The 20,932-nt window shown below is 40.2% G+C and overlaps 1 protein-coding gene across 7 annotated transcripts in view; it reads left to right on the top strand.

Annotated features, from left to right (window-relative positions):
- Nucleotides 1-20,932, top strand: part of pard3aa (par-3 family cell polarity regulator alpha, a) — a 379,511-nt gene that overhangs the window by 282,544 nt on the left and 76,035 nt on the right. For all 7 annotated transcript variants that reach the window (XM_053233962.1, XM_034309095.2, XM_026944876.3 and 4 more), the window contains 2 exons: nucleotides 8,904-9,032; nucleotides 16,791-17,048. In XM_053233962.1, the coding sequence (XP_053089937.1) occupies nucleotides 8,904-9,032; nucleotides 16,791-17,048 (387 nt within the window). The remainder of the gene's footprint in view (nucleotides 1-8,903; nucleotides 9,033-16,790; nucleotides 17,049-20,932) is intronic.

The following is a 20,932-nucleotide window of genomic DNA, read 5'->3' as shown; positions in this document are numbered from 1 at the left end:
ATCCGACGTTTCCTCTCGTTCTTCTCTCCTCTTCTAACAAGATGTTATTAAAGTTACATGCTGCTGTCTGGGCTCCTGCTCTTCTCTGCTGCATAATATGGAGACTGGAGCACACAGGCTTAAGGCTACACACAGAGAGAGAGAGAGAGAGAGAGAAACGGGTTTAATTTTTTTCTTCAACCATTCTGAAGTTACTGTAAAACAGCAATCAGTCACAGGTGATGCGTAAAAACTGTTAGACCAAGCTCTATTGAATTCTGATTGGTCAGAAGGTGTTGATTTATTTTCTATAACAGCAATAGTTTATACTCAAATCAGGTTTATGACAATAGTTTATACTCAAATCAGGTTTATATTAATGCACTCGTTCTAATAGTTTATATAGCAAAACTTACATAGGGACATGTACAGCGGATATGTCACATAACTTATATAATAAACAGACTAAAAATGTTATTTAACAAAGAAAAGTGTAAAATCATTGATATGAAATTTTCTGTAAGGGCATGCTTATCTGACATTAATGGAAGGAGTCTTCAGTGTCAGTGCTTTCTACCAGTCTATAGATGTTCTGCCACAGATAAAGTGTCGTTTTGTTTCTCTGTAGCATGACTTCATGAGAGAGAAAAAAAGAGGTTGGTGAGGGAACTGCAGAAACATAAGCGATAACAGGAATGAACAGGTCTCATAGGGTCTATAGTATTAAACATGACTATGAATGGTTAAAAGCATGACATTTGATTCCTTAATACATTTAAAAAAAATGTTAATTGTTAGCAAATTGCTGTGTTATAAGAGTAATAAAACACCCTGGGACATGCTGTTGTAGGAAAATAATCAATTTTGGGCTGGTATCAATAACTCTCCCTCATCACACCACCCTGTCATTGATTATTTTCCTATAACAGCACACTCCCAGGTGTTTTATTCCTTACTTATTGAGACCTTATTGGGAAATCCCAAGTTCCACCACCATCAGAGCTTAATGACCCTGATTGCTATGACTTTACAATTTCTCCAAAAGCCCATCCTATATAACTAGACACCAGTCACCCAACAAGTTTTGCTCCTTCCTGAATGAGCTATCATTGCATGTTTGCCGAAGAGTTTCCAGTTTTTGTTGAAGCACAGTTTTCTCTCTACATATCACATAAAAATCTCAGTCTGTGGTGGGTTGGTTCTTGGCCAGTTCTTGGCCATCTTTGCTGGTTTCCCTCCTGGGTTAGCAGTTGCAGATCACTTATAATGTATCTTTGTAGGATTGCTAACAGATTAGCTGTCTTTCCCCCTGCTGCCTTCACATACACCCTAAGCTGATGGTTGCACTATTTTGTAATACGCCATGTTCTGAACTTCAAGTTGACAACACTGCAGATGGTAATGACCTGATCCATCATCAAATTTATCCTCTTGTTGCAGTGCCTATTTATCTATTGTGAAACCTGTTCTCCGCTTCTTCAGCCTTCCTGTGATTGTATTGCAGTCTATCCACTATGTTCAGCCCTCTTAAACAGTTGTGCACGAAACTCTTTGTATATCACAGTCCTGGCCATTTTCTGCAGGATGGGACTGAGTAAATAAGCATTAGTCATCTAGTCTATCCTCATGTGTGAACACACACACATCCCTAGCTTTCAGAGCTCTCACCGAATGCTTATCACACTGGCATTATGTTCTCTCTGAACACTCCCCCAATTTAAACCATTGTAAATGCTAATTGCTTTAATTGGGCCTTTGCATAATAGAGCAATATCCTGTTGTAGTGTGTCTGGGGTTGGTCTGCACGGCTGTGGGAGTTGATAACAACATACACAGATCTGCGCTGTCTTGAGATGCACGCTAATGTCTGTCTGCCGCAGTCTTGCACTACATTAGTACCCCATAAATCAATGTAGATAAAATATGGCACGTCGAGAGGGCCGCCATAAACCGCTACGCTGCACGATGATGTATGTTGATGTAAAATATTGAATGTTGAACTTGTTAAATAAAACAGTGTGGCAGTTCAATAACAGGTCCTTAAGCAATTTGATGGAGTAGGTCTTTGAGGTCACGCCCATTTGATATACTGGGTATCAAGTGTTCGAGACATGGAAAAAGGAAAATTTATAAGCACAAGGTCTCAGAGCAATTTTGACATAAAGCAGTTTCTTTAGCTTTTGGCAGCACATGTAACGCATAAAGGTTATGGTATACACTGTTAACATGCATGTGTGCAGTATTGAATGTCTTAAGTGTAAACAGGCAATTGAAATGCAATTCTTTGTGTGGTGATATGTTAGCCTTGACGGTGACATGCAGGTGATTGAAGACCTTGCATTTTTGAGCGGTGCATGCATAATAGCGTAGTCCTTTGGGAGTGCTGCCGTTTTGCTGTGCATTAGAGCGTAATTGTCTCCTCCTCAACGGCGGCCATCATTTAAACCATAGGCTGCCGCTGAATATCATTTGCATATGTGGATGCATGAATGCCTCCATATATTTACGACCCAAGTATGTGTTCGAATGTGTATGTCAGAGAGCGGGTGTTGTGTGCGAGTCCGAGACGACTAAACCTGTCGCCTTTTCCTCAGGCTGTTGTTTTGAAGCCAGTAGATGTTTTGGTATTCATTAGTGCTAGCTGTCAGTATGGCTGAGGGGTGTGATGCTCAGTGATGGCCCATTAAACTGTGTTTTGTGCACTGGAGGCTGCCACACACTGTACCTTATGATGAACTGAATGGCAGGGTATGTGAATGGGATATTAAGGGCTACCTGAGGAGACGTGAAGAGACATGCTGTCCCCTGAGGGACTCTCCAACACACTGTTATTTTGAATACAGAGTTCTTGCCAGTGCTTGAGAACTGGGTTTTTTTTTTGTCCTTTAGGTTTTTCCCAATCTTTACCAGCTCTGTCTGACTGTTAAATATTAAAAAGCTATTTTTTTTTTGAACACTTCATACATAAGATTTTTAGTTACCCTGAAGCTGAAAAACATTCTAATAGGAAAACTGTGGTTAGTACTAAATGATTATATGTGTTATAAATGTTTTTACTAGCCTCTTGTTTTTTTGTTGTCTAAGTGACATTTTTGGTGGAACTGCCACACTGCCAGAAAGTAATTTATTATTTAGTGCATGTAACAAGTGATGGGTGTCATAGACATTTGCTGGCATGGTTAGGGTTAACTTGTCCTCCTAGCAGGAAGCATCATTGCAAATCAATACAAACTTTTCTGACTGATCACATTTGTTCTGGGAGGAAACATTTCGGTGCCCCATGCACAGGCCATAAGTGGTCCTCTCAGTTATACAGTTCCATTCATAAACCATGGGTATGCAAACTTTTGCACTCAACCGCTCTTTAAAACAGGTTTTGGGGGACTTGAAACATTTGAAGATGTTGTACCTAGCTTTACATGACCACACGACCTGTGTTAGTCTCTCCTCTTCTGTAGTGTATTCACCTTCTGCCAGGATTGATCAGTCTTTCATTGTGTCTGCATTCTCACTGACTCGCCAAAGAACGAACACACACACACACACACACACACACACACACACACACACACACACACACACACACACACACACCCAAAGAACTGTACCCCAGACCAATGTTTGTGTCCTAGCCTGGCAACTGAGAGAGAAGATAAAGCCAACCTCACTGACTATAGCTTATTCAAGTGAGGAACAAAAGGCAATGGCAGTGTTGGCAGCTGATGATGTAGTTTGTGCTATGAAGGTTACTGAACATTCCTTCATTTATAGTGCTTCAGTACTCATTCCAAATGATTCATGCAATTTTTTTACTCATTTATTTATTTATTTATTTAAACTTTATTAAACCAAGGTAGTCATTTTTCATTTTAAATCTCTTTCATTTTAAATCCGTAGTCATTTTAAATCTCTTTTTTTAAGTGAACCCTAGCCAAAAAGGACGCACAACAGTTACCACTAGGGTTGTAGGACTCAAGTCCGGGCCCCAAGACGATTTCTGTTATTGGCATTTGTACTTGGATTTATATCGGTCTTGGTCTAGCTATATATGCTCTTGGTCTAGTCCGAGAGTTTGTAAAAATACTCTTTGTGTTAACGTGTCTTTAGATTAATTGCAGATTAATTGCGTTTTTAGATTATTCTGCAGGTCATTTCATGAGGATGAGGTGCTATAACTGACTTAGCCAATTCAGATCTCACCGATGGAACAAAATGAATGTGACTATAATAAAGAAAAGTGTATATCATGCTTTTTGTTTGCAGCAATACAGATAGATACAGATACAAATTTCAATGTATCCTTAATTTCAACTGACTAAAAGAGCATTTTTATCCAAAATTGCCAACATCGTTATCAACAAATAAGCTAGTAGGAGGCAGATAGTATTACTTGAAACCTGGTACTTTTGGATGTTAACCACACTAGTATGTGAGATAAGTGTGTGTGCTTGTTCTGGTCTGTATGTGTGTTATGGAGGGAACTGTAGAGCTCTGCAGGTTTTGCTGACATGATGGGAATGATGATTGGGAGTCAGGGGTCACCATGAGCCGTCCGATGTCAATAAACCTCGGGCTGGTTGTTCATCAGACACACTCTGTTTGGTAATGGCAATTAAAATCTGAAGCCATGAGGAGATGAAAAAAGCCCCATACATGCTCAGTGGGGATGGATTCTGTCTCGCTTTATTTCATCTGTAAATTGATGTCTGGTCCCTTAGGATTTCACAGCAAGGGTTAAACTATTAGTTATAAAAATTATAAATCAACAGTGCCGCTTTCCTTCATCACCTGTAATAAAGAAAGAAACTTCCTTCAATTTGTTTATCTGTTATCTGCAAGTCTTAATGTCTGTGCCTGGGTGATATAAGAATTTTGAAAGTCGTTCATCTCACTGACTTATTTGTGATAATAAAAAATGTGCAACATCTGCATCTGAAGAGAAAGACAGGGTGGGTGGAGGAGTCAGATGGTATAAAGGAGGATGCAGTGAATCAGAGTTAATGAAAAAGTCTCTGGGAAGTATGGCAGGAAGCTGTCACTGAATGTGGTGATAGATTGGGCTGTTGTTATTAGCATTCACATGGTGGACTTCTACAGCCTGACCAGAGCCATTTGTTGATTAATTAATCAGGTAATGTAGAGCTTCAAAGGGAGGAAAGCTGCAGGTTGGACCTTGGTTTCTTACATAAGCAGAGAGAATAGGCTGTCGTACTCTCTGACTGATCAAGACCACCCTCCTTCAGCAGCAGAGCCAGGGGGAAGTCATTTAGTCAGTGGGTTTGCCAGTAACATGAAGTAGACCAACAACCATATTTTGGGGAAAGGGTTTCCCGTTTCATGAATATATTCAGGTCATTGCTCTCTGAAGTAATTCTATCAAGTTTGGCTGGAAAGTTTGCATTCCTATCATCTCCACAAAACCACTGGAATGATTATTAAAAGGGGAGGGAAAAACTAGGTTATAGTGGTTAGGAAGCCTGAAAAAAGTATGCTTTTAGGCATAACTACAGTCAGGTCCATAAATATTGGGACATCGACACAATTCTAACATTTTTGGCTCTATACACCACCACAATGGATTTCAAATGAAACGAACAAGATGTGCTTTAACTGCAGACTGTCAGCTTTAATTTGAGGGTATTTACATCCAAATCAGGTGAACGGTGTAGGAATTACAACAGTTTGCATATGTGCCTCCCACTTGTTAAGGGACCAAAAGTAATGGGACAATTGGCTTCTCAGCTGTTCCATGGCCAGGTGTGTGTTATTCCCTCATTATCCCAATTACAATGAGCAGATGAAAGGTCCAGAGTTCATTTCAAGTGTGCTATTTGCATTTGGAATCTGTTGCTGTCAACTCTCAAGATGAGATCCAAAGAGCTGTCACTATCAGTGAAGCAAGCCATCATTAGGCTGAAAAAACAAAACAAACCCATCAGAGAGATAGCAAAAACATTAGGCATGGCCAAAACAACTGTTTGGAACATTCTTAAAAAGAAGGAACGCACCGGTGAGCTCAGCAACACCAAAAGACCCGGAAGACCACGGAAAACAACTCTGGTGGATGACCGAAGAATTCTTTCCCTGGTGAAGAAAACACCCTTCACAACAGTTGGCCAGATCAAGAACACTCTCCAGGAGGTAGGTGTATGTGTGTCAAAGTCAACACTCAAGAGAAGACTTCACCAGAGTGAATACAGAGGGTTCACCACAAGATGTAAACCATTGGTGAGCCTCAAAAACAGGAAGGCCAGATTAGAGTTTGCCAAACGACATCTAAAAAAGCCTTCACAGTTCTGGAACAACATCCTATGGACAGATGAGACCAAGATCAACTTGTACCAGAGTGATGGGAAGAGAAGAGTATGGAGAAGGAACAGAACTGCTCATGATCCTAAGCATACCACCTCATCAGTGAAGCATGGTGGTGGTAGTGTCATGGCGTGGGCATGTATGGCTGCCAATGGAACTGGTTCTCTTGTATTTATTGATGATGTGACTGCTGACAAAAGCAGCAGGATGAATTCTGAAGTGTTTCGGGCAATATTATCTGCTCATATTCAGCCAAATCCTTCAGAACACATTGGACGGCGCTTCACAGTGCAGCTTGACAATGACCCAAAGCATACTGCAAAAGCAACCAAAGAGTTTTTGAAGGGAAAGAAGTGGACTGTTATGCAATGGCCAAGTCAATCACCTGACCTGAATCCGATTGAGCATGCATTTCACTTGCTGAAGACAAAACTGAAGGGAAAATGCCCCAAGAACAAGCAGAAACTGAAGACAGTTGCAGTAGAGGCCTGGCAGAGCATCACCAGGGATGAAACCCAGCGTCTGGTGATGTCTATGCGTTCCAGACTTCGGGCTGTAATTGACTGCAAAGGATTTGCAACCAAGTATTAAAAAGTGAAAGTTTGATTTATGATTATTATTCTGTCCCATTACTTTTGGTCCCTTAACAAGTGGGAGGCACATATGCAAACTGTTGTAATTCCTACACCGTTCACCTGATTTGGATGTAAATACCCTCAAATTAAAGCTGACAGTCTGCAGTTAAAGCACATCTTGTTCGTTTCATTTGAAATCCATTGTGGTGGTGTATAGAGCCAAAAATGTTAGAATTGTGTCGATGTCCCATATTTATGGACCTGACTGTATATGGCATAACTACTTCTCTGGATGGAAACAGAAATAGAATTCTTTTGGTGATTAAATCTGATTTTTATAATTAAAGTGCATTCTTGCCATACACAATTCCAGAGTGTCATAGGAAAGCTTCAGGATCGATAAGAATGATTACATTTATCGAGTTTACCAATTCATACTCCCACTTTGCAAATCCATACACATTCTGTTATTGCCTTGTCTGTACATAGATTTCATTATGGCTGTCAATAATCCTTCCAACCTCTAAATGAGATTCATTCAAATACAGAAACATGCACTCCAAGGCACACATATAAGCACAACAAACAAAATCCATAGTGCTATTCCAATACTGTCTACAATTGTGATGAATCTGGCAGTGGTATTAAACCTGAGCACACTCATCCTTTCCTGTGCTGTCTGTCCTACACTTCTTCAGCGACTCAGCTGCCATCGGTGTGGGAAGAGCCTGGAGGAAATGACATCACTGGGAAGTCCTGAAGCAGCAGTACATCTTTAGATGACTTTCTCAATGCTTGTGTGTGTGTATGGCCGAAGGGCCAGTCTTGATAATGGCTTTGGCCCGAAGGCCAGCATTAAATAGCATTCCTGTGAGTGAGCAGCCGGTCTCTACCACATCCTGATCTGAGAACAAGGACTCAGGAAGAAACAGTGATTAAGATGCAAATCAGTCAGGAACAGAGTTATAGTGCTTTACACAGTGTGTTTGCTTTTGGAATTATTGACTGTGACACAAATGCATTAACTAGGCCAAGAACATGCACAAAAACACACACAGCAAAGATGTAAATATAAGGAAATTCTCATCCACTGCTGGGACTTTTCCCAACCTTATTTAATCCCTGTTTATTCTATGATTCTGACTTACACAGCATTCATCAGCTGGTGGAATCTCACCAGATCGAACCATGCACTTGAAAAAAAAAATACTGTAATGGTAATGATCAGTGTTGGAAATACTGTTCATAGTTCAGCGAATGCAGGTTTTTTTTTTAAATTTTTTTTTTTTTTTTTTAATAAATAACCCAAACCAGTTTGGCTTCTGTAGTAGATCATGTGTTGCGGCTTATTCAGTCACATGCATTTATGTTAATTTATTTAGCTGAAAACAGAAAGGAAAGAGTTTTTACAGATATCTTTAGTAGATATTTTTATTTCCTTTACCCACCTTGGTCTGATTAATGAAGTGACAACATGGCTTATTGAAAAGGTCAACAATGGAAACAGAATGTTTAAAAATGATGGGACAGAGAATTATGCGCTTAAGTTCAAACAGTCTCATCTGTTCAGAGTTTATGATGCTAGGTAAAAGTGATAACATGAAGCACCACTGCTTCCACTTCAGATTGATGCATCTGATTTATAGCCATGAACTAATTCTCAATGGCATTAATAGGCAACTACAAGAAATTCTATGTAGCTGAACCTTCACAAATTTTAGTTGAATATCCTTGTTCTAGTCTAAGCAGCCACTTATTTTCCATTCTTCTTTTGCTTGCATCTGGCTGCTCGGCTTCTTGCTTGATCTTCCACCTGAACATTTTTCAAAATCTAACAACATGAAAGGACTCTAGACTATAGACTTATAGCTGTAGTTACTCCTGTTCAAAGCCTTTCTTAATAAGTCACACAGCTTGCCAGGTTCATTTGTTTACACCAGAAAAAAATTGCTCATTTACATCCTAAGCCAAACTGTGCATATGGCATCTCATTGTCACGTCTAAATGCATTTCCGTTTCCCGTGTAACCTCTTTCAGGTTTGGCAAACACCGCAAAGACGAGAGAACAGGGGACAAGATGGAGCGCAAAGGCTCAAGCAAGAACAAAATGGATGACATGCAGGCCACAGAGGAGGAGATGCAGAGGATGCGTTTGGAGAGAGAGAGGTTAGGCTTCATCCAAATCCCACTGCTGTGCAAAAAGCCTCACAATTAAACAGGCAGTACTAGAAACTTGCTTAATTTACTAAATTGGGGGAAAAGGTAAAGTCTGTGACAGTGCTGCAGTGTTGCTAGTGTGAGTGGTTAGTGGCTTTTATAAGAGTGCATTAAATTGATCAATTATAGATTGTTTTTCCCTTTTGTGCTGCTGAATAGGCCTGAGTGCTAATTGGAGCGCTCAGCCAACACGGGGCTATGCGTCGAATGCGGTCTTCTCAGTGTGACTGTTTTTACAGCCGTTAATTGTTGCCTTTGGAAAAGGTAACTGGTCATAAGATTTCTTCAGTATTTTTAAGATTTTTCAACCAGTTACACTTCACATAAAGGAGACTGCTGACAACTGTGTTCTATATTAAAAGTGGCACTTTTCAGTCATTGGCTTATTATATGATTTAAACTCGAGTGTGACACTTTTTTCATGTTTTTAACACCATCATGTTTTTAACTTTGTTAATTACTGTAGCATCTACTTTGGTTGGTATCTGTTGGCAGACTTTAGGTTAAAAAAGCTCAAATACCTTCCAGATATTTTGTTAAATTTCACAGCCTTCTTCAGCCACAACAATGCAAACAAGCATTGTTTACACTCACTGCTTCTTTAACAACAGCACAAATCCCTATTAATTTTTCACACAAGAAGAAGACAATATCAATTGCTTTCCCGTATGTGAAGAGGACTTGCCACCCCCTATTATACCACACAAACCAAATGAACTCAGTTATCAAGCCACTTTTGCTAATGGAGTATAATTGAATCGCAACAATAGGGCCAGTGCAGGCCTCCATGGAGAGAGCACCCAGGCCCGGCGCTGACAATGAGGCTGGCCTCGTCAATGAAACATCTGGAACCCATTATCAAAGAAGCCTGCATTGCCTGTGGCGCTCTCCACCATGGGCACTGGAAATCGGGCTCTGGCCTGCAGCCCAGAACATCGCCAACTCTATGGTCCAGTACAGCAAGAGAGAGAGAGAGAGAATGCGCTTGCCGGCAGCTCTCTGTTTCTTCAATCAATGCCCCAATTCAATCAAATACACATTTGTCACGTTCATCTGTCTCCTTTCTAAAAGTTTGTTTATGTGTGTGTGTGTGTATATATATATATATATATATATATATATATATATATATATATATATATATATATATATACGTGTATATATGTACATATGTACGTATGTGTGTATGTATATATATATATATATATATATATATATATATATATATATATATATATATATATACACACACACACATACACACATATACATACATACACACACACTATCCCAGGAAATTTTGTTTGTGGAGGTCTATATCGGGTTTGCATCTGGAATTAAATCAAGATTTGTTTTCTTCTTTCCTCCCACCCCCAACATCTCTATGCTTGAGTTTTCCTGCGCTTAATGGAAGCGAGTCCTTTAGGGAAATTGTCCCAGCAATAATAATCTACTCAGCCACCACACCGTGAACATGATATTCAAAGCGCTAGGGAGACTGACAGCAGTGAAATAAATAAATAAATAAATAAATAATCGCTGTTGTATTTTTTGATGTGTTATTTTACAGTGAAGCACATGTTGGACAGGCATGTGTAAGTGTGTACGTTTTTGCAGGTGAATCTGTGGCAAAAGCTGTGATTAATTACAGTAGTTGTAGAGACAAGGCTGTTTCTACAGGCTCTTGATATTTTATATCAGGTGATGGTAGGTGTTGACTAAGTGAGGAGGTAGTTTAAGGGTACTTTAATAACTATTAGTTTGTTTGCCAAGGGAATTTGATACTTTTGGTTCATTTAGCTATTTGGTATAGTTTGTTTTCACTCTGCACATTTAAACAAACCGAAAAATATCAGGACCGAGACCACCTTGCTCAGGTGCTATCGTCATTTTAGTCCACAACCAAATGTGAATGCTGTGTCCTCACCTAATCAAATAAACCACTGTGAGGGGCAGAACACAAGAGGGTTCAATTAAAACGGATTAAACACTGCATATGTGAAATCCTCGTCAGGATTACTAAAACTCCAGGAAGATGAGGAAGACAAAATCCATACCTTAAAAAGAACCACAACAGGTATACTGGATCAACCATCATAGTAGCACTGCTTCAGATTTAGCGTACTTGCTCTCTAAGATGTTCATGAAACTCTCTGCTTCTCAGGAGCTTTAGGGCTTACATTCCTATATTTGTGAATGACTTAAGCTCCCTAAATCCTCTTCTGTCACTGCTGCATGGATGACAACCCCTGCAACACTGAGCGAAATAAAAATAAGAAAAAAAAGAAAGCTTTGAAACAGGCAGAGTGCTATCAGGCTTGATGTGGGCTGAGGATGATGGAGTGTCGGCATCAGTAGCATTTGTTTTGCCACAATTGAGTAAATTGTAAGCAGCTGCTGCCCACAGTCCTCTGCCGGTCCTCCAGCCGCCAGCCTTTCCGTGCCTCATCAGCAGCACAGCGACTCGTCTGGTGGGCTTTGTTTATGCCTGTGGAGGTTCATGGACCCCTGCATGATTTTGATTTTTTTTAATTGCTTTGACTGCATGGACCACCATAGCAGAGCTCCAATTAGAGACAGGGGAAAAAGCATGCAGGGCACAATCTTTGAGGAAGTCCTCTGGGATTTTGCAGCCACCCAACCAGGGCAGGAAGCACAGAACAATGTGCATGACTTCCTCTCATCTGTATCAGTGCGTTAAAAAATACAACGGGATGTAGGTTTGTGGATTTGTGAATATAACAGCTTGGTTTCAGAGCATAGTACTGACCAGTGGACAGAGTTAAGAGTGGTAAACAACGTCTTCCGTTTAGCAGATTAGCTGCGCTCTTATCTGCCTGGCTCCGCTGGGCTGCTAATCAGTGGCTAGCACTCGTCCATTTCCTGGTTTCCTGCTCCTTAAGTCTGTGGCTTCCTTTTGTTTGTTAGGCTTCTTCCTGAGTGCAGCCAGCCTGAGACGCCTCCGATTCTCAGCCCCATTTCAACTAGCCCCACTATCGCAACTAGCAGCTTCCTTTCTGCCTAGGGGCCTAAACACCAGCCGGAAGGCTGGTCATAAATGTGTGTTTGATTCCCACTGGTCCTACTAGATGGTGCTTTTCTGTCTTTATTCATCCTTATCTATTTTCAGGATATTTAAGAGGTATTTTACCTGAGCCCCTGGTTTTTGTTTTTATATTTTTTGGCTTGTGGTCAGCAGCATTAAAGATTTGATTTATTGAAGAATTTGTTCTTAATATTCCTGCTTTTTTTATAATTATTTTTTAAAAAATTTTTAAAACTGAGTTGATTTGTACGTTCTCACACCTGGTTTTAGGAAAAGCAAATTAACTACATCAGCGTAATGGCCAATAAAAAGTACACATTTATTAGCTGAATTTATTATTCTTTTTATTATATTTATTATTCTGCTAATATTTCTGCTCAACTTAAATTTGTAGCTGCAGTGATTTCTGAGTCTGCCCACAGCTATGCACATATTTTCATACTTTATTTGATGCATTAATTCATGTTAATCATTATCATGGCCAATGCTTCTCCCTGTACTGTGGCAGTAATTGTGTTACAAAATAATTAGCTCATTATGCTCAGGAGCCTTTTGTAACATTTTGCTGTTTGACTAGACTAATTAGCATGCCAAGTTCAAAGGCAGATGACACAGGCTGATTGTGAACCTGATTGTGTTTGTAATTAAATTGATAGTTGGCCTGTGGTTAAAGTGGTTGTTAGGATTTTTATATTCTGCAAATTTTTATGATTGTTACACTCTGGGCAGTTCTGGCACCACAGGCATCATCTCATGGGTCGCCTTTTGATTATAGTGTTTGGTTTGTGTTTTTTCTTTTTCTTATCAGTCATGGGGAAGTGAGGAGCTTATTCAGCTTTATACAGGTTTACTATATGGTATGTATAGCTGGAGAGAAGTACACTAATTGTAAAGTATACTTACAAGTGTATCTGGAGAAAATAAACTCAAAACTGTAATAAATTCACTTACAACTATAATTTTTCACCCAAACTAGTCCAAATCAAGTATAAAATAAAGTTTAAAGTAAAACAAACAAACAAACAAAAAACGTTACACTAAATACTTCGAAAAGATGCTCCATGATGAGGGTGGAGCGCGCTGTCTAACATGTTACTCCAAAATCTCCCATAGGTGCCATTGCATATGATTTCAAAATCTCTGATCAAAACGTTCAATGAGCCCTTGTGCCCTGAGGATGGGGACAGAGTCATCCTGGAAGAGCCTTGCCCATCAGTATAGAAATTTTTCTTCACAGGATAAAGGTGATCAGAAGAACATTTTGGTAATGATTTGCAATGATTCTCTATAATAATAAATAGATGCCCTCACAGCCCGTCACTCATCTCTATGTACCTATAGTAGTATATGTACTTAATGGTAGACTTTAAGATGTACAAAGGACACAATTGTGTCATTCTGTGTAGGAGCAATCTTTTGATTCCTTTTGACTGTCACAGTCTTTTGATTGTCTTGTTGGAGGTGTTGTGGGTTGAGTATGTATTTTAGCTTGCCAAATTGTGTTGTTTTGATAAGCTGTGAGATTTATTCGGTGAGGAAAGGAAGGACTGCAGGCTAGCCAAAGTGCCATTCCTCGCTAACACCCCACACCCCAAGCAACAGTGAGCTTTATTTTCTGAAATTTGTAAATAGCTCACAAGACAAGTTAAATGTGTAATTTATCATACAAAACCTTTTCTAGGTCTTTGTATTATGCAGCATTTATTTTTTAGAACCACATTACACATTACAGTGTGGTTTTAAACACGGAAAGTGTTTAGACTGCTGGCCAATCTTCTGATAAGGAAGCGATATGAAAGGTACTTGGCTATACTTGGGTGGCTCTCATTGAGGTGTTGTGGACATGTGTAACATCTTGTTCATATGTAGGTTCTAATGGCTGTCTGAAGACGTATGGGCCAAAATGTTAAGGGCTGTTTCTTTTTTCTCTTGGCTGTTACCTAGAAACATAATGGTAGGAATAGCTTTCAGCTATAACAGCATCACTCTACTGACAGAACACCTACACACCAACGGGCAGTGCATATGCAAGCTAATAAAAACATCGAACTCTTAATTGGTCACCCATCTGCATGTCCACACACACACACACACACACACACACACACACAGGAAATAAGTATATTCTTCTTTCACTCTCACACACACTCATACACAGAGGAGCAGTTGGCACTAATTATCTTTGAATGTGGGTGGGTAATGATTCTGGCCCAATGCCACATGAAACACCATGAGTTGCAACGGCCTTCACTCAGGGAGGGACAGAGAGAAATTGACAGAGCAGTAATCATGTTCAGTTTAGGCACTTCTGTCTTTTGAGCTAACGCCACAACGGGCCATTAATTGTGTAATGAAGTAAACAAGAGACAGTGGACTCTCACCAAGCTAGCGAGCTCATATCCACACACACAACCATTTAAGTGCACAAGTAGACCCATCCTGAATGCATTTCTAGAGTATCTACAATTGCATTCTGCAGTAATGATGGATGGCAGTCCACAAATGTAAAGCATGGCCCTGTAGGAGTGCTTACACGCAGACCCTCTCAGAAAAAGTAAAGGTACATTTCTTGTGAATACAGTGTACCTTTACAGCTCATTTAAGGTACAAACAGGGTCCTTAATGTCTAATTAGTACATCTACTAATTAGTAGATGCATTCTGAATGTATGCTACAGTCATTTTCACAAATTAAATTCTTATAGGAGGTACCAAAAGAAGTCTTGGTGTATGACCGCGGGGCCAGGTATGGCCTGGTGCTTTTGCTCATACTGGACATTATCTCATTGAGACACACATTGCCATAGCAGATTCTATCTGTCTATTATGCGCAGTCTGCCAGAGGGATGGATTTGCTATTGGGTTTCTGTAAAACCTGCCATAACAAGGAGCAGGGATGTTCCGGGCAGTGAGGTGACATCAGTTTCTGAGCAGACGGCAGGTGGGCTGACCTCGATCTCCTCTCACGTTTCACCTTGTTCATGTCCCTGATATTAAATCAACAGCCCAAAACCAGCACATTCAAAATCTGTTCTTTCGAGATTTCAAGCCAAGAGTATTATTAAGAAAAATGCTTGTTTGTGTGAAGTCAGAAGATTTGGGCGTACAATGGCATTATTGGTTTTACAAACCCCAGCAGTTTTTCTCATTACCACTAGGCTATTAACTGCACATGACACGGATGTGAACGCAGTTCTCACACAGTCCTCTCCAGACTTAGATTTGCACAGGCGAGAAAGGAACAAAATGAAGCTACAGTAAATGGCATTGTAATCGCATTAGGCTGTCACGGAGAGAGAATGTTCATTGTTGGGAAATTAGATTGTGCTTATGAGAAACTGTGGAAACATCTAATTTTTCTTCCCAGGGTAACCCATAGTTGGCCCTAAGACTGCACCATGGAGCTGTCAGTCAGAGCTGTGACGGACAGCTGGCAAAGGGCAAAGGTCAACTGCGACCTGGGGTGCTGGTGAAACAAGGCACTTGAACCGTGTGGATTGGGTGGGGGGTGTGGGAAACTGAAGTGGAGAAATGGACACAATGTTAAATCATTTGGTTCTAATAAGGTGGGCAGGGTTTGTGTGCCATGGGTCACTCTATTGGGAGCTTACACTGAATGCACCAACCCACATTGCAAGCCTATGACATTCCTATTCCAGGAGATGCCCACACCCCAACACAGAGATGTGCCCAAACACCGTCACACACTTTAATCCAAAATAAAAGTCCTCATTCACCTCAGCTCAAATTTGCCCTGAGTAAACTGGTTTCTTAACTGAGGGGAAAAAACAGAGGGAATGCAAGTGAGGAAAATATGGGAAGGGGCAGCTGGAGGAAGATCAGAGAGGCCCCACTTTTCCTGCCATTTGGGAAGACGCCTACAGGACGTATTGCTCCACTCCTCTCCGGAAGATCTCCCACTGGCTGTTTTGGCAGCTCTGTACGATGTCAGCCATAACAGGCCTGCTCTGACTCTGCTCTCTAAGAGGAAGCAGCAGGAGAGGCACTCTGAGGAGAAAGGGCTTAACCTCTGCAGAAAGCTGATTGAAATGTACTCCCACTGGAGATTCTTGAAAGAATTTTGTCTCAAGGTTCCACTGAACAGGCCGCCGTAATAGGGGTAAGGGTCCAAGGTAAACACAGGAAGGGAGGGTGGTGTCTGAGCAGCCTATTAACCCGGTAGGAGCTCTGAACTCAGGCAAACATCACAGGCAGGGAGTGATGACAAAAAACATTGATCATATACCTAGATTACTTTATCTCTTAAAAGTACACTTCACTACACTATTTGCAGGGTTTTTAATGTTTCATAGGGCAGATGGTTTTAGCATTTAGTGGCCAAACTCTGGCAGTCTGATCCTTAGTTTAAACTGGCAATTACTTAATTTATTACCTGATCATTTCTCTCTAGTCATTTCTGTTTGAAATAACTTGATTTGCTGTCCTAACAGTGCTTTCACTGCCCCACTACACCTGATTCAACCAATCAGATAATCTTCAGGCCTTTCATTGGCTGAGTTAGATCTGATAGCGCAGGCAGAATAACAAAACTAAAAATGTTATGGCCCACCATGATGGATAATTGCCTATCCTCATGTTCTACTTTGTCTAACTACAGGTCAAAGAATCCAGATATGTGTGATGTACTGTGTGTGTTTGCAGGATCCAGGCCAAGACCAGGGAGCTGCGGGAGCGACAGGCCAGGGAGAGAGACTATGCTGAGATTCAAGATGTGACCCGAACCTTCAGCTCTGATGAGGAACACCCCTACGCAGGCATTGGCTCTCTCGACTCGTCCATGGACAGCAGCCAGAGCCTGAACCAGGAGCAGAGGCCACACAGTCCCAGAGATCAGGGCCTAGAGAGTCTTTACGCCCAAGTCAACAAGCCACGCAATGGAGTTCCACTATCTTCAGACAGGTAGGGTGCGATACTTAGACTCTCTTCATTCAGGGATGAAGCCGTGCTGAAGTTTTTGCATTGTAAAGTATTCATTGTGGCATCATTTGGAAGAGGTGGTTTGAAATCAGGTGCAATGGTTGGAAAGTAGTATTATGAAGCTCAGCATCACTGCCTGTCCAATAAGTTCAGTTGCTTTGTTGTGCATTTGGAAATGAGCCTGTATATGCTCATGTGTCCTATAGCGTGTGACTTAAGCTCTCTCTCACTGTGGAAACGCAAAAGTCAAATGCAATAATCATGTTTCACCAACATGTCCCAGTGGCAGGTCTTACAGTGAAGGAAAGTCATCAATACTGCTCAAGGTGCGAAAATTTAATAACCAGAAGCCTCCTTTATTATAGCGGATCATGTCAAATCCTGTCTCCATTTCAGTCTTTGCAACACACAGCCAATCTCTGGAAATCCATCTGTGTCATCTGGGGAGGGCAAAGTCATCTATATACAATGAGATTGTGCCATGTTAAGGACAAAACAGATGTCTTCCCCCCCGGTTTTCTTCCTGGTGCCACAAAATAAGTAAATGTGCTTGTGTTACAGATGTCGCTGTTAAAACTTTAATGTTGCACTTCTTGGCGACCTCAGGCTGAAAAGTTATTGTGTTTGTTTTCAGGTAAAAAAAAACAAAACAAAAAAAAACAAATCGATTCTTTATCTTCCTGAAGCACTGCTGATAATTTATTCCCCACTCAAAATGATCCTGTGTCATTCTGCTTTCCTCCACAGCTACAAAACCATTTAATTTAAAACCTTTAAATCCAGTATTCTCCTGTTGCTTCAGTATCTTTTACATAGCTGTGTACACCATTGTAAAATGACAGTGTTTTTGTTACATCTCTCCAGTGTCTATTTTAAGACCTTTAGCTTGCTCATAGATTTTTCATTACACTGCCTGTGTAGGTGACTTAGCTTCGGTTATGGTAAATGAAGCGTGTGGGCACAGCTTAGCTTTACTAACTCTGAGCACACTTGTTTAGCCGGGTGATAATTACCTCATCGAGCATAATCAAATTGACACCTGCCACTTGGTACGTGACCTTTCACTATCCACAGTATGAGACGGCATGCTGCGATTCTCACCAGTAGCCCCTCCCCCTCCCACTGTGATGCTGTGTCCCTCCCCTGTGGTGTGACCTCAGTCCATGTGACTCTATGACACTACGCAGCAACTCGATAACCTGTTTAATCTGGGTGTCAATATCTTTGGGGATAGCAGGGAGATGCTAATGGTCCATGGTTAACCCCTATGGCTGCACGACACCGACAGATATTTCCTCCCCTAAATGGCTTCAGCTTTGGGCTAAAATGTTGCTTTTCAGTCACTATTTTCCATCTCATGAAGGTTATTGTACGAGTTTTCTGTAGGTTGTAGTGTGCTGACAGTATTTAAAAGTAACAACTTGAGTTACATTTCTTATGAATCCTGCATTGACAATACATTATAAATGCATTTATAACATTTTATGTTATAGAGCATACCTAATACCTTACAACACCTGTCATAAGCCTATAATGCTCATAGGTGGTTATAGTTACATGCAACACTTAATAAAGCATGAGTATATAATGTCAGGTTACACAATGCATTATAACGTGTTTATATTTTTAAGTGCCTTTGAGCAGATGTTATAATGTGCTGGGCAACCTAACATTTCTGAAGTCATATACTCATGATTTAAAGTGCTTTGCATGCATAGAGAGGTATGTCAGGCATGTATTGTAGTAGAATGCATTATGATGGCAGAATTCTAACAATGATGAACAACTTTTTTTTTTTTTTTTTTTGGGATTTATGTGAAATGTAATACAGGCAATCAGAACTTTCTGGCTTTTCCATTGTACCCAATGAAGATTTTTGTGACCATCTAGCAGTTGCCTGTTTTGTGATGATTGGTTTAGACCATTCAGTGGTTTCTAGCCTGTCTGGTACTCTTGGTACCCTAGCAAGAATTCTAACTAAATTCAGCACAGGTTCTTTGAGGCAATATGGGTCACATAACAATGGAAATAACAGCCAAATGTGGGATCATTAATTTGTTCATTTGACTCAATGGATTTTGTAGTATTTAGCACTATTTGGGAACAATAGTATTTTAGGAACTTTTTTCTTCCTTCTTTGTTTAAACTGATTCATTCGGCTTATTCCTTTAAAAGTCCAATGCAATAGAGTTAAGCAGTAGAGTAGCTCTTTGACAGTCCTAGGATTTGCACTCACAACAGTTCTACACATTTCTGACTAACACTGCGAATGTGAGGTACATGTATTATTTAAATGCACGATGAGTGGAAGACATTATGCGCAGATAAGGTGCTAAACATTCAGAATGTCTACTATAGCGTATTGTCCCTCCTCTTCTTTCAAGAGGTTGAAAGCGATGAAGCTCATTTTATTTCCAGTGCTTTGTTCTGGGTGTACTCGGCCTCGGCAGCTACAAGCTGGCACACTGCACTGCACTGGCTGCTGCTTTGGAGTGTGTGATAAACGGCTGCTTTTGTCTCCTCCACTGAATTCACAATCATCATCTCATTCTCTCTTAATGCCAACAGTGGCCTATTTATAGCAACAAGGATAATACCATCCTTACAGGGGGGAAGACGATAACACACACACACGCTTTCTTTCTCTCTGTCTCTCTCTCCCCCCGCTCCCCCCCTCCCCGTTTGCAAAAAGCATAGTCAGTCCTCATACAGATATACATATGGAGATTGCATCAACACCATTGTTTATAATTAAAACCTCAAACTCCAGTTTCTCAGCAACACCAGTTCTGTAAGAAATTGCCTTGCTTCTAGATAATTTGCACATGTACATGTTTATAAGAAGTAATATATTGAGAACAGAGAGCATCTTATCTTTGCAGGTCTTAAAAAAGGAAAAAAAAATAGCCAGGACTTTTCTGTTTTGCATATCACTTCAGAGGAGGGCTCTGTGAAATGTTTTGTAATATTTATCATTGAGGCCATGGAATTAATTGCCTACTTTCTTTCTTTATTCAGCGCCAAGGCCTGCAATCTACAGAAATGCCATAATGCATTTTGTTTGCAATCTGAATGCATTTCAGTTTTTCAGCACCTCAATCAGCCTGGCTTCATCAGTGAATTGAGGCAAACAACCTTTTTGCTTTTGCAAATGAAAGCTAATGGGAATTTCATGGTGTCAGACTGTTATAAAAAGCCTCTAACCACAAGTCAATGTTGACTTTCTGTAATAAATGGGTACATGTGGCTTTCACTAGTTCAGAGTCAGAGGTTTGTGTGTGTGCATATAGTAAAGTAAACCAATCTGAAGTGGTTATTCTTGTACATGCAACACAAAAGTAAATGTTTTCATACCGTGGACGTTATGGGTGCACGATATGACAAAAATATCATATCACAGTTCTCAAAGGCATTTCTATGATTTATATAATGGTTATAGAATTAAACTTAGAAAAAAATATAATTTTTATTTATAAAAAATAATTACAACTGAAAAAGAGAAAAAAATCTGTTAATTTGAACATTTTACAATTTTAAGTACAAAATTGTCAAATCGGCTGCTTTCAGGTGGCTTGTAATTGAATTTATTTAAAAAAAAAGATCTCAAGATGTCCACAATCTCAGAAAAGCTTAGAAAAGCCCAGAAAAGTGGCATAATAATCACGATGTCGATATTATATTGCCACATTGCCCAGCCATAATGGACATAGCATGGAGACAAAGACTTTGTCTGAAGGTGTGAAGGCAGGAGGTAAATAAAATGCATCCTGTCATGCATTTCCTCTGACAGATATGGAGAGGTGGAATTAGTTACAGTTGAGTGCAAAAGGTTGTATCCCCATTACTTTTGAATAGTGATCAGAAAA

This window comes from Pangasianodon hypophthalmus, chromosome 1, assembly GCF_027358585.1.
Source record: "Pangasianodon hypophthalmus isolate fPanHyp1 chromosome 1, fPanHyp1.pri, whole genome shotgun sequence".
Lineage (NCBI taxonomy): Eukaryota > Metazoa > Chordata > Actinopteri > Siluriformes > Pangasiidae > Pangasianodon > Pangasianodon hypophthalmus.
This window is presented reverse-complemented; position numbering and strand designations above follow the sequence as displayed.